The sequence below is a fragment of the Zootoca vivipara genome, chromosome 2 (assembly GCF_963506605.1).
Source record: "Zootoca vivipara chromosome 2, rZooViv1.1, whole genome shotgun sequence".
Classification (NCBI taxonomy): domain Eukaryota; kingdom Metazoa; phylum Chordata; class Lepidosauria; order Squamata; family Lacertidae; genus Zootoca; species Zootoca vivipara.
The window spans coordinates 5691761-5705530 of record NC_083277.1 but is presented as its reverse complement, the minus strand read 5'-3'; the positions used below and the strand labels follow the sequence as shown (position 1 = coordinate 5705530).

At 45.6% G+C, this 13770-nt stretch overlaps 1 protein-coding gene across 1 annotated transcript; it reads right to left on the bottom strand.

The window, feature by feature from the left end:
- Nucleotides 1-2339: 2339 nt before the first annotated feature.
- On the bottom strand, nt 2340-11578 carry LOC118081142 (zinc finger and SCAN domain-containing protein 2-like). Its single transcript, XM_035107370.2, has 5 exons — nt 11307-11578; nt 7524-8034; nt 7191-7317; nt 6951-7033; nt 2340-5478 (listed from the first exon to the last, which is right to left on the bottom strand). The coding sequence occupies exons 2-5, from the start codon at nt 7938-7940 to the stop codon at nt 3445-3447; spliced, it is 2661 nt and encodes an 886-aa protein (XP_034963261.1). The 5' UTR covers nt 7941-8034; nt 11307-11578; the 3' UTR covers nt 2340-3444.
- Between the last annotated feature and the right edge of the window lie 2192 nt (nt 11579-13770).

Below are 13770 nucleotides of genomic sequence, written 5' to 3'. Positions count from 1 at the left end.
GGATCTTTGTGACCATTTCCTGGTAGAAAGTGATCCTGTCCTCCTTGGTTTCATGCTGAGTGGAGACAGAGACGCACTCTGGACTTTAAGAAGGCTGATTTCCAGCAAGTGACATCTAGGACCCCCCCCACCAAAGGACACATATTTGAGGCAGAGCCAGCTTCGTCAGAACCCATGTACATTCTCATTACCATTGTTGCGAAACTGCTAGGCACACCTTTGTTCTGGGTCCTCCTCCTATTTCCTGCCTGTGAGAGGAGCCCCCTGTTGCAACAGTTCAATAAAGATCAGGCTTACTAGCTGCTTTGCTTCTCAATATTTTCTGGTTGGCTTCTGTTATTTTCTCCTACCGATGGAGAACCTACAAAGGACTCTGTAAGGGTTCTTGTGTACCCCATAAGGGAATAAGGGCATATTTTGTTTACAACAAAATCTACAATGAACACCGTAGGAAAGATAAAATTCAAATAAAATCTGCTTAGGCCCTTAAAACCTCCAGTTTCCTTAGGGAAAACCCCTTAAAATTATTACACAGGTGCATAAGTGCAAAATACGGAATGCTAATTGCAAGGAATGTTTTATGTGCCAAAAGAAATAAACTATGTATTTGTAAATTTAACTCTACTCAGGAAAACAACCTGCAGCATAGCAACTATAAGGAATAAAATAAAAAAATTCCTTCAGTAGCACCTTAAAGACCAACTAAGTGCTACTGAAGGATTTTTTTTATTTTGTTTCGACTCAGACCAACACGGCTACCTACCTGTAACTAAAACTATAAGGAATGTTTCTGTGTTTTGCAGCTTCCGGAAAGAACTGAGAGATGAATGTCAGATCCTATGGAACGGATGCGGAAGAACAAAGATGTGGAGGATAGACTGGAAAATTAAAATGGGGAAGTAGGCACCCCACCTGGGAATAAGCAAGAATATTATACAATACACACACACACACACACACACAATTATATATGTGTTTGTGTATACACGCTCCAAAAGCAGGATCTGATTCAAGTTGTTTATTATTATTTATTAATATTGTGTTTATGATCCAAAGCCTCAGGCCCTCAAAGCTCCAAGCCCAAGGGGTTGACTGTCCTGGATGCATACAGCCCAATGAGGACAAGCAATTACCGGTAGTAGTTTCCTTCCATATTAGCAAAGTACTCCGTTACATTACCAAGCGTTGGAGCAACAGTAGGACCACAGGTCCAGCACCAAGGTCCTTCTGGTGCCAGAGGTGTAGCAAGGTCAGGTGGTACCTGGTGTGGATTTTTTTGCCCCCCCCCCCAGCAAAGCTGACCCAGTCTCTGAAGGCACCTCTGCACCCATAGCTGTCAAGTTTTCCCTTTTCTCACGAGGAAGTCTAATCAACATAAGGGAATTTCCCTTTTAAAAAAAGGGAGAACTTGACAGCTATGTCTGCACCTTGCCAGCAATTTCCGGCCAAGCAAGTGCCCCGGGCGCATCCAGTGCTTTCCCCGCCTGTCTGGGCTGGGTGGTTGGGCTGGTTCTGGAGGGGAAAGAATAATAGAATCATAGAGTTGGAAGAGACCACAAGGGCCATCCAGTCCAACCCCCTGCCAAGCAGGAAACATCATCAAAGCATTCCTGACATATGCCTGTCAAGCCTCTGCTTAAAGACCTCCAAAGAAGGAGACTCCACTACACTCCTTGGTAGCAAATTCCACTGCCGAACAGCTCTTACTGTCAGGAAGTTCTTCCTAATGTTTAGGTGGAATCTTCTTTCTTGTAGTTTGAATCCATTGCTCTGTGTCCGCTTCTCTGGAGCAGCAGAAAACAACCTTTCTCCCTCCTCTATATGACATTCTTTTATATATTTGAACATGGCTATCATATCACCCCTTAACCTTCTCTTCTCCAGGCTAAACATACCCAGCTCCCTAAGCCGTTCCTCATAAGGCGAGAGAAAAGGGGAAGTTAAGATAGCCCCATGTAGAGTGCATTGCAGTAGTTCAAGCGGGAGATAACTAAAGCATGCACCACTCTGGCGAGACAAGTCTGCGGGCAGGTAGGGTCTCAGCCTGCGTACCAGATGGAGCTGATAAACAGCTGCCCTGGATGCAGAACTGAACTGCGCCTCCATGGACAGCTGTGAGTCCTATCCACAACATTCCCCCACGCTTACCCCTCAAATGCTTTTGCCTGGCTGGAATGGGTCACTAATTTGTTTTGGTGCCCTTCGTATGCCAAGATGGAAGCAAGTGGGAGTACAATCCTCTGACTTGTTTGTGGCTGGAATGCAAAACTCACATCAATTTCATCTTTGTTCATAGCCACCACTGGCATGTGGTCCCCAGCTGCTTTTTATTTTACCGGTATTTAACAAAAATTGTATAACTGTAGTAAAACCTCTTGGTGGGTTTCAAGAAGCATCAAAAGTATGAATGAAAACAGTTCAAAACAACTGAAAACATTTACAGATCACTGAAATTAAGAGTGAAAAGGATTCAAAGACATCAACATCTAAGTGTCTGGATAGGCTTGCCTAAATAAAATTGTTTTAAGCAGGAGCAAAACAGAGTACAGCAAAGGCATCTGTCTGGTGTCAATAGGCAGGCAGTTCCAATGTGTAGATGCTGCTGCACTCAAATATTGATTTTTAACAACTAAGAAACAAGGATTATGTGGCACTGGTAACAGCACCCATGCTGCAGAGTGAATTTAGGAGGCACGTAGGCTTATATGGGCATGGCAATCCTGCCTACAAGGGAACACACTTTCTCCCTGCATGCCTAACACTGGGAGGGCACAATTTTCCCGCTTAAGGTCGTGTGACACAATAGTGCATAAAATAAGACCACAAGAGCCATCAGGTTGTTCTGAAACAACCGCCTGGGATAACACCTTAAATCATATACACACAACCAATTATTCATTAAGAATAATTTAACGTAGCAAATAATTTAAAAAAAATACCCATGCAGTGTAACACCTGCAAATATAGAATCAATATTATTAGATATAACCAAGGCTATTAGATACACATATTTGCCATTATTTGTAAACTGTTTTCCAGCATCTGATATTCAAGCCCAAAAGTGGCTGTGTACATACAGATATGTAATGAAGACCACTCTAGAAGACCTAAAGGCCAAGAAGCATTTGACGCCAAGTAGTTTTGATACGTTGCACATATTTGGCTAAATTGTTGTATTAAGTTTATTAATTCCATGTTTATTATTTATTGTTACTTTAAATTACTCTTACCAAACACTTGATTGCGTGTGTATGATTTTGGTTTTGATGCCAATCCATTTCATCACAACAGCTTTCCATGCATTTTCTGATCGGGTCTGGTGTTCGAAACCTCCACCTCGTGGCCACCTCCCTTTCCCCACCTCCTCCCCACCGTTGCCTGCGTAGGTTTCTTGGCGTTGGGGAGACAGAGATTCGGCAGAGGACTCTGCCCTTACTCCTGGCACTAGGTTGCCCCCCATTTGCCCTTGCTCCCTGACTGCTGGGACTTGTCTTCCTGTGGTCCTAGCACGATGGACGGGTGCTGCCTCCGTAAGTGCAAGCGCAGGCTGCTGGTACTATAATGTGCCGCGTCTCTGCCCCTGCTCATGACCCGCCTGCAGTGGCGGCAGACGGCGGTGCTGGGATCCACTCCCACCTCAAAGTGGTCCCACACGATGCTCTGCCGCTTCTGTGGTGAATCAGGCTGGCTGCCTTTGGTCTGGGGGGTCAGCGCCACCCCAGGAGCAGGGGGGGAACCGTAGGAGGTGCCCTCTCGTGGCACGGGTGGGGTGTGTTCCTGCTGCTCCACAGTGTTCCAGACAGAAGCACTCCTGCCTAGGGAAGAGCAGGGGAGGAGATCTTCCCCTTCAATCAAGCTGAGGGCACCCAATACGGACACTTCCTCAGATAAGCTGATGTCCGTCAGTGGGCTGAGCTCTCTCCCTTCTTCCACTAAAGTGGGTGACTCTGCAAGACTGCTGTTGCCAGTGCCTCCTGCCTCCTCAAACAACACCCCGGCAGTAGGAGGAGGTTTGTCCCCACTACCAGAAGATTCAGGAAAGTGAGGAATTGGGAGAGGTGGCTGATGCTGCCCAACACAAGCAGTAGGAGGAGGAAGATGCACTAATATGACTGGGGGCAAATCAGTCAGGCCTCTGTTGCTGCAGCTGTTGCTACTGCCAGTCGTTCTGCCTTGGGTAGGCCTAGTAATAAGGTTGCAACTGTGGTGAAAGACCTTTCCACGCTCGAAAGTTTTATGTGGCTTTTCCCCCGTGTGGATTTTTTGATGAGAAGTAAGAGCTCTTTTCTCTGTGAAGCACTTTCCGCACTCCAAGCATTTGTGTGGCTTCTCCCCTGTGTGAGTTCTTTGGTGTGCAGTGAGATGTGCCTTCTGACTGAAGCCCTTTCCACACTCCAGGCAGGTATGTGGCTTCTCCCCCGTATGAATTCTCTGATGAATTGTGAGATTTGTCTTCCGAGTGAAGCTCTTTCCACACTCCAGGCATTTGTGTAGTTTCTCCCCCGTGTGAATTCTTTGGTGAATAGTGAGATCTGCTTTCTGACAGAAGCTCTTTCCACATTCCGGGCATTTATGCAGTTTCTCCCCTGTATGAATTCTCTGGTGGGAAGTGAGCCTTCTCTTCTGCATGAAGCTTTTTCCGCACTCCAAGCATTTATGTGGTTTCTCCCCCTTGTGGATTCTCTGATGGAAAGTAAGGTAAGCCCTCTGACCAAAGCTCTTTCCACACTCCAAACATTTAAATGGCTTTTCTCCTGTGTGAATTCTTTGATGACTAGTGAGATTTATCTTCTGACAAAAGTCCTTTCCGCATTCCAAGCATTTAAATGGTTTCTTTCCTGTGTGTGTCCTTTGATGGGTAGTTAGGGCAGAACTGTGTCGAAAGGTCTTTCCACATTCCAAGCATTTATATGGTTTCTCCCCTGTATGGATCCTTTGATGGGTAGTTAGGGCCGAACTGTGACGGAAGTTTTTCCCACATTTCAAGCATTTATGTGGTTTTTCCCTTGTGTGAATTCTTTGATGAGAAATGAGACTTATCTTCTGACAGAAGCTATTTCCGCATTCCAAGCATTTATATGGTTTTTTGCCTGTGTGGATCCTTTGGTGAGTAATAAGGGCTGAACTATAACGAAAGCCCTTTCCACAATCCAAGCATTTATGCGGTTTCTCCTGCGTGTGAATTCTTTGATGGGTAGCAAGAAGTGTCTTCTGACAGAAGCTCTTTCCACATCCCAAGCATTTAAATGGTTTCACCCCTAAATGGGTCCTTTTATGGGTAATGAGGTCCGAACTTTGACAAAAGCTCTTTCCACACTCTAAACATTTGTATGGTTTCCTTCCTGTGTGGATTTTGTAATGGGTTCTGTAACAGTTCTCCTCCATGACTTCTTTATACAGAGCTTTCTGGTCAGGATCCAGCAGTCCCCACTCCTCCTCGGTAAAATACACAGAAAACGCCTCAAACAACCCTAGACCCTGAAAGAAAGGAAAACAGTTGCTACTTTATAGATAACTAGGAGCACAGTTCTGTACTCAAACCTCTACTATTGTTAAAAAACCACAATTTTCCTCACAGTAGTTCTCCATCCTTGCTTTACTCAAACCTCTGTCATTGTTTACAAATACCCCATGCAACGAATGTCCCCCCCCCTATTACTAAAATGCGACACAGGAATCCAGTGGTGAAGCCACCCACCCTCTTCTCCCGCCGCCTCTCAAATAAACCCCTTTATTCTTGTGGGTTTATAAGTAAAGAGACTCTCCTTCCAGCTCACGTGGCCTGGAATCAAAGAAAAATTCTAGGCTGTTTGATAGAATAACCTCCTGCCACCAGTAAAGGGTCTCTCTCTCGGCTTGATTTCCCCCTACTGTAAAAGTTTGCCCTTTCCACGCTGGCAACTTGTTGACACCTCAGGTTATCTTTCTAAGCCTCCTCAGTGTTACTCTAAGACAGGGGTGGCCAACTCCCAAGAGACTGCGATCTACTCATAGAGTTAAAAACTGGCAGTGATCTACCCCCCTTTTTGGGGTTCAGGTCAAAGTTGTTGAGTTTTTTCAGGGAGGAGGTAAATTTTTGAGCTTTTTTTAGGGGAGCCACAGTTATTCAGCTTCTTTGGGGGGAGCCAATGATCTACCAGTGATCTACCACAGACGGCCAGTGATCTACCGGTAGATCACGATCTACCTGTTGGACATGTCTGCTCTAAGACATAAACTTTCGCCTCTTTTCCTGAGGTAAGTTTTGTCCTCTAATGAGTTACCACTTCTGTAAGTCCCGATACCTTGCTGGAAAAATAATGACAATACTTCTTGGCACAAAAGAGAAGAATTTTATTAACCTTATAACATAGTTGTTTATTTAACGTTTCATGTGTTTATAAGATATGTTTCGGTTGTAGGTAATCTCTGTCAAACACTTAACATCGAGCCTTCCTGAACCTCATCTAGATCCCCACTATCCTGGCCTCTCAACTTTCTTCTTCACCCCTACCCACTCCCTCTCCCTCTCCTCAACTGACAAAACTGCTGCTCCCTCCTTTTAAACTGGGAACAGTCCCGCCCCCACCAGAATGTTATGTCAGTCAGGCTGGAGGTGGATTAACTCTTTCCCAGCCAGGTAGCAATAAATATTTCAGAACCGTGTCAATCCGTCACACCCCACTTTCCCCCTCTCAGCGTTCTTCACTTCTTGCCCCCATGCCAGGGCCAGTACTGTTGTGCAACTTGCCTTCTCTTTTGTTCCCTTAATGGACTACCGAAACCCATAACATTCTTCAAAGAAATATTATTATTATCCTGAGGAACTTAAATATTCGTTAATGGTATTCACAGCCTCCTAGGCAGGCTGCCTTAGAAGAAAAGAGGAGATAAATCTGTTTAGGGGTGAGCAGCAGAGTAAGGTCCCTAGGTGGTTCCAAGCCTCTTTCAACACTGATCAATCCACCTACCTGATCCGGTTCCACACCAGCTGCTTCTTGTCCATCGCAAAAAGGAGGAGCCCGAGGAGGTCTTGCCAGCCTCATTTCATCACCTGTGAAAGACAATCATAAGTGCGAAGCCAGTAGCACTGGTTTAAGTTCTCAAGTATTGGATGCCAATTCACTTTTGAACCAAGTTTCCGAAGAACAAAAACCCGACCCAAGAATTTATAGCATAATCATTAGAAGGAGATGAAGTTAAGTCTTTACCCAGTGAGGTAGCATGCCTGTCTATCTCCTGAGCATTATCCCTTTGCAAGAGATTGTGTCTGGTCTCTGACAGAACCTTCTCCGATGCAAAGAAATCTTCAGACACTTCTGCAAATGGACCCTTTACCTGAAATAACAATGGAGGTACCGTATCAAAGACAGAGAAAGGGGAGAAGCATTAGTAAAGGCACAATAGAAACCAACGGTCTTGGTAGTTGGGACATTCCTACATGGATGAATCCCAGAAAAGGTTTGACAATTACAGAGAGCGTTAGCACACCGACCCTCAGATTCTGAGCCCCTTGGAAGTACCAGGACAAAACTATATTTTACCTGATGCTCTTCCTGCTTCGTGTCCTCCGCCTGGCTCAGGAGGAAACCTTCGGCCAGGGCCACTGCCTGGCAACAGGTCTCTGCTCCACATTCCCTTACCCAGCTCTCAATTTCTTCTGGGAGGATGATCAAGAACTGCTCCAGAATCACCAAGTCCAGGATCTGATTCTTTGTGTGTCGCTCTGGTTTCAGCCACTGACAGCAGAGATAGTGGAGTTGGCTGCAAACCTCTCGGGGCCCTTTGGCCTCTTGGTGGCAGAACTGTCTGAAACGCTGGCGCTGCACATCTGAGCCGAGTGTGTCCTCCTTCCCCAGGACCTTCTGCACTGTTCTTTCCCAGAATTCCCTGGGGCTGCCAGCCTGGTTTGTACAAGGACTTCTTCCTGCTTCGTGGGCATTTGAATCTTCCTTTTCCATCCTTGATCTCTATTCTAAGGAAGTCTCCGACTGGGCCCAAAAGACCTCTCCCTGTTCTGCCAGAGGCTGTCCAACTTGGAGGTTCTACCAAATCCTGCAAAACGAACAAATTGTTTGGTGGGTGAATTATACCTTTCTGGAGAGGACGATTTCCCCTGGAAATGTAGATGTGTCTGAATATCAACCAGGACATCCCCCAGAAGTAAAGGCAGTTAAATACTAAGACCCAGAGAAAAATGAGACTTGTTGGCAAGTTTCCTTGATGGATTAAAGGCAGGGTGGATAAAAATTAATGATTAAAAAAAATCAAAAAAATCCGATTTTTTTTATTTAAATCGGATTTTTTTAAAATAAAATGCTTTTTGAGGAAAATATATTACCATCTAAAGGTTATTCCATCATGAAATAAAGATTAGTTTTAATTATGTAGAATAAGGTTGTATATGTTTAATTTTTTGGGTAAATGAATTCCATTAATCCATTCACAATGTCATGCTCTTCCAGAGGTTTTTGTAAGATTATTGGGCAGTTTCTCTGCCTTCAAGATATTATCACAGATGCTTGGTTTACTTTTGCAGTTCTCAAAACTGAATTTGACTCAGCAGAGATCACATGGCTCTTCTTCACAGCAAAAATGTTATAACATGAACAGAGTTGAGAAAAAGACCTTAATCCTATTGTTCTACAAACCTATGAATACAGAATCAACCCCTTCAGTGCTAAATTTCAAGAAGTTCAGTGAATAGAATAGAAACAATATTTTTCTGGTTGTTTGGAGTGGACAGTATTTAAGTTTTTCATGTGTAGGCTGGGCTGACAGTCTAAGTTTCTTAAAATATATATATTGTTTTTGTTTAGCCAAATTAGTTAACAAACATATGCTGTAATGTTATTGTTTCAGTTGAATAAATCTATTTAAATTGTTATTATTTAGGTAATGATGATTTTTCTCCTTCCTAAGTACAACAGAAAAGTTGTCCGAATATGAATGACTAGTGTATTTCAGCCCGTTCAATAACGGGCGCTAGAACATCCTGGGGTTCGGAGAAGCGCTTGCGCGGTGCTTCTCCGAACCCTGGGACCTGTCCTTACTGTCGCCGGCAGGAGGACAGGAACGGAGGAGGAGAAAGCGCTGCTTTATTCTCCTCCGTTCCTCTCCCGCAGCCGCCGACAGCAAGGAGACATCCCAGGGTTCGGAAAAGCGCTTGCGCAGCGCTTCTCCGAACCCTGGGACCTGTCCTTGCTGTCGGCGGCAGGAGGACAGGAACGGAGGAGGAGAAAGCAGCGCTTTCTCCTCCTTCCTTCCTCTCCCGCAGCCGCCGACAGGAAGGACGCGGGACACAAACCCCTACCTCGCCGCCGCTGCTTCGCGGCCTCCCGCCGTTCCTCTCACGGGCCAGGGAGGGTTGTGAGGAGGAGGTCTCCGCCGGCCTCCACCCTCGCTTCCCTGACGTTCTGGCCGGGAACGGCGGTTGGAGGAGGCAGGGGGGGGAGAGAGTGCGCGCGTGCAGTCTCTGCTGTCCAATCCCTGTGTCCCTGGCGTACATGCGCAGTAACCCAGGGACACACGGGACAACTTGGACGCAGGGACACTTGCACTTTATAGATATAGATTAACCTATTAAACTGGGGATTAAAAAAACTAATATGAAAAGTTGTTATTCTAAAAATCTTCATCTACCGGTACTTGCATACAGCAATACCTCGGGTTACGAACGCGATCCGTTCCGGATCGCGGTTCGTAACCCGAATAGTTCGTAACCCGAACGCGATGGGCACCGCCATTTTGCGCATGCGCAGATCGCGCGCACACACGCGGCGAAAACACTTCCGGGGTTGCGCAGTTCGTAACCCAAACTGTTCGCAAACCGAGGTGGTTGTAACTTGAGGTACGACTGTATTAAGGTTATACCAGCAAGAATTAGTCTTTATGTAGAAAACTATGATTTAAATCAAGCCTTACTGACTAGTGATTTAAATCGTGATTTAAATCAGTTTGATTTAAATCAAATCCACCCTGATTAAAGTATTTGTTCTGGTTGAGACTCAGAAGATGCAACATCCCTCCCAGTGGTCTGTCCTCTGCTGCTAAGAAGATACTGGCTGCTGGGTCAAGACAAAGATCCATTTAGTCCAGCCTCTTGTTCTCACAGTGACCAACCAGATGCTTCAATGGGAAGTCTGCAAGCAGCACATGAGCACAAAAGCAACCAGTATCCAGAGGCATCCTAACCTTGGCAGAGTTGGAAGGGACCCTGAGGATTATCTCGCCCAACCCCCTGCTATGCAGGAATATGCAGCTGTCCTGTACAGGGCATCCTTGGTCAACTGTCAACTGTCAACCGTCAACTGTCATGAAGCTTAGTTTAAAGAAAAGCAGCCACAAAGCTGACCCAAAACCCCACACATACACTAAGTAGAAGAACTGAAGCATTACCACCTGACCCCCACCCCACTCACCCAAACATTGTATACAACAGCAATGCCTCACAACAAATGAATCTGATCTGTAGAAAGCGCAACTTGAAAAAAAGAGTCAGTGCATGTGTTTTAGTAAATTAAGAAATCTTTAAAAAAATATTTTAAAAAGAAAAGCAGCCCCTTAACTAATGAAATGGCAACTGATTAACTTCCAGGCTCACTTGTGCAATAAATGTAAGGTAAAGGGTAAAGGGACCCCTGACCATTAGGTCCACTCGTGACCGACTCTGGGGTTGCGGCGCTCATCCTGCATTATTGGCCAAGGGAGCCGGCGTACAGCTTCTGGGTCATATGGCCAGCATGACAAAGCCGCTTCTGGCGAACCAGAGCAGCACACGGAAACGCCGTTTACAATGTACAATAAATGTTCATTTCTAGAATTACACAACTTTTAGAAGACATCTGAGGGCAGTCCTGTATTGGGAGATTTTTAACGCTTGATGTTTTTTTATTATGTTTTTATATGTACTGTAAATGGGGTCACGAAGAGTCGGACACGACTAAACGACTAAACAACAACAAATTTGTACTGTAAGCCACCCAGAGTGGCTGGGGAAACCCAGCCAGATGGGTGGGATATAAACAATAAAATAATAATAATAATAATAATAATAATAATAAATTTGTTTCATGCAAAGACAGAACGTTTCTCTGCAGTGCCTGCTATCTGGTAAACACTCTCAACACATGGAGGCTCCACTCCTCTGGGCGGAGATACGGTATATTTCCCCCCTCCTTGCTTTCTTCTCCCACCTCATCCCATTCAAAGTTTCGCACCGACTCTCTAAGAGTCAGCCTGGATAGCTCCGTTGGTTAGAGCGTGGTGCTGATAACGCCAAGGTTGCAGGTTCGATCCCCCCCTATGGGACAGCTGCCTATTCCTACCTTGGACCAGACGATCCTCGGGGTCCCAATTCTACGATCCTGTGAATCTCTCCCCTCTGGACAGGGCTCAGTAATGTGCAGAAATGCACCAGGCGAGAGCCCACTAGCTGAGACTTTCCACCTCCCCAATCTGTAGCACACCCAAAACCCTCCTTTTCTCCAGGTGCTGACCGGTTCTCTCCATTCCTCACTTTCCCAGGAATCACCCCAAAGCTCTCCCGACCCCCTCCCCCAGGAGGAAAACACCCAGTGCAGCCCTTGCAAGAGCCCCCCCACTCGAGAAGGCGGGGCAGGAAGCGGCTGTGAGGCTTTGCAAGTTGCTTTGGAGACGCCCAAGCCCCGCCTCTTCCTCCTCGCGTCCTCTCTAGGAATCTCACTGCCAGGCATCCTCCTCCAAGGAATTGTATTATGCAGGGAGCCTCCTCTCTGTGAGAACGGTGCATCCAAAACACTATGCAAAGGCTTAAAGCTGCAGAGTAGGATCCATTCCTGTGATGTCATGTGCCGGAGGCAGTTTTTCCCTCTCCAGATTTTTTCACTTAAGAGCAGCAGGTATGTTGGCTTATGCTGCTGTTCGCCCCAAGTCAGTCTGTCAATGTTATTTATTGAATTTATATACTGCCCTATACCTGGAGGGATGCAGGTTAAACCACAGAGCCTATAACTTCTTAGAATCATAGAGTTGGAAGAGACCACAAGGGCCATCCAGTCCAACCCCCTGCCGAGCAGGAAACACCATCAAAGCATTCTTGACATATGCCTGTCAAGCCTCTGCTTAAAGACCTCCAAAGGAGGAGACTCCACCACACTCCTTGGTAGCAAATTCCACTGCCGAACAGCTCTGTCAGGAAGTTCTTCCTAATGTTTAGGTGGAATCTTCTTTCTTGTAGTTTGAATCCATCGCTCCGTGTCTGCTTCTTTGGAGCAGCAGAAAACAACCTTTCTCCCTCCTCTATATGACATCCTTTAATACATTTGAACATGGCTATCATATCATCCCTTAACCTTCTCTTCTCCAGGCTAAACATACCCAGCTCCCTAAGCCGTTCCTCATAAGGCATCGTTTCCAGGCCTTTGACCATTTGGTTGCCCTCTTCTGGACATGTTCCAGCTTGCCAATCAGAAGGTTCAAATCCCCACGATGGGGTGAGCTCCCGTTGCTCAGTCCCAGCTCCTGCCAACCTAGCAGTTTGAAAGCATGTCAAAGTGCAAGTAGATAAATAGGTACCGCTACAGCGGGAAGGTAAACAGCGTTTCTGTGTGCTGCTCTGGTTCACCAGAAGCGGCTTGGTCATGCTGGCCACATGACCTGGAAGCTGTACGCTGGCTCCCTCGGCCAATAATGCGAGATGAGCACCACAACCCCAGAGTCGGTCTCGACTGGACCTAATGGTCAGGGGTCCCTTTACCTTTACCTATACCTGGAGGTCTCAGATATTAGACAGTCTCAGATGATACTACTACTACTACTACTACTACTACTAATAATAATAATAATAATAATTTATTGCTTATACCATGCCCATCTGGCTGGGTTTCCCCAGCCACTCTGGGCAGCTCCCAACAGAGAATGAAACATCAAACATACTCCATGGACAAAGACAAAGTCAAACATAAAAAACTTCCCTAAACAGGGCTGCCGGTTACATTAATGTTTTTCAGTATCCTAAGTCTCACCTGCCTGTCTTGTACATCCAATCTGACAAGGGCAAGTCCACCAAGTGTCTGTTACATATGCTATTTTTAAATCTTTTAAAAAAGCAAGTGTTGTGTACGGGTGTTTTTTTTCTAGGAGAGAGAAAAAAGAGAAGGGTAAAAAAGACCCTGGGCAGGGAAGGCTTTGGGTTCGTTTTTTGTTTTCTCCAGCCATTTCCTGCCCTTTCCACCAGGCCAAATCTTTCATTTGTTAACTCGTGTCTAAAGGTATCTCAAGGATCAAGGCAGTGCACAATCCAACATAAACCACCATTTATAAATGGTGCAAACTAACATTGGGGGGGGGGGTAGCCAGGATCTCCTAGGTCTAGCAGATTCAGAAAGAAATGTCTCAACAACAGTTCATAGAATTGTGTAGTTGGAAGGGACCCCGAGGGTCCTCTAGCCCAACCCCCTGCAATGCAGGAATCTCAATTAAAGCATCCCCAACAGGTGGCCATCAGTTGTTTCAAATTATTTTCTTTTGACCCCCAAGTGCTCAGAAAAAACTCTCAAAATCTTTCCACAATTTCTACTTCTAGTTAGCATCTTAAAAAAAATTTACTTGATTTTTAGGGGGAGCTGCCCCCCACTGCCTATGCCCATGCAAAATAATCATTCCAACGACTGGCTAGTCAAGAGAGTTTTAAACAGCTGCATAGGCAAGTGTGCACACCTACACACACACACACCTACACACCTACACACACAAACACACACACACACAAAGGTATTGGAAGAGCAGCATAAAAGTTAAAAAAGAGAGAGT

Excerpts from the sequence above, each read along its gene's own strand:
- LOC118081142 (XM_035107370.2), bottom strand. The coding sequence starts at position 7,940 with ATGGAAAAGGAAGATTCAAATGCCCACGAAGCAGGAAGAAGTCCTTGT. Across the intron at positions 7,318-7,523 it reads CGAAGCAGGAAGAGCATCAG|GTAAAGGGTCCATTTGCAGA; the intron begins GTAAAATATAGT and ends TTGTTATTTCAG. Across the intron at positions 7,034-7,190 it reads CAGGCATGCTACCTCACTGG|GTGATGAAATGAGGCTGGCA; the intron begins GTAAAGACTTAA and ends TGTCTTTCACAG.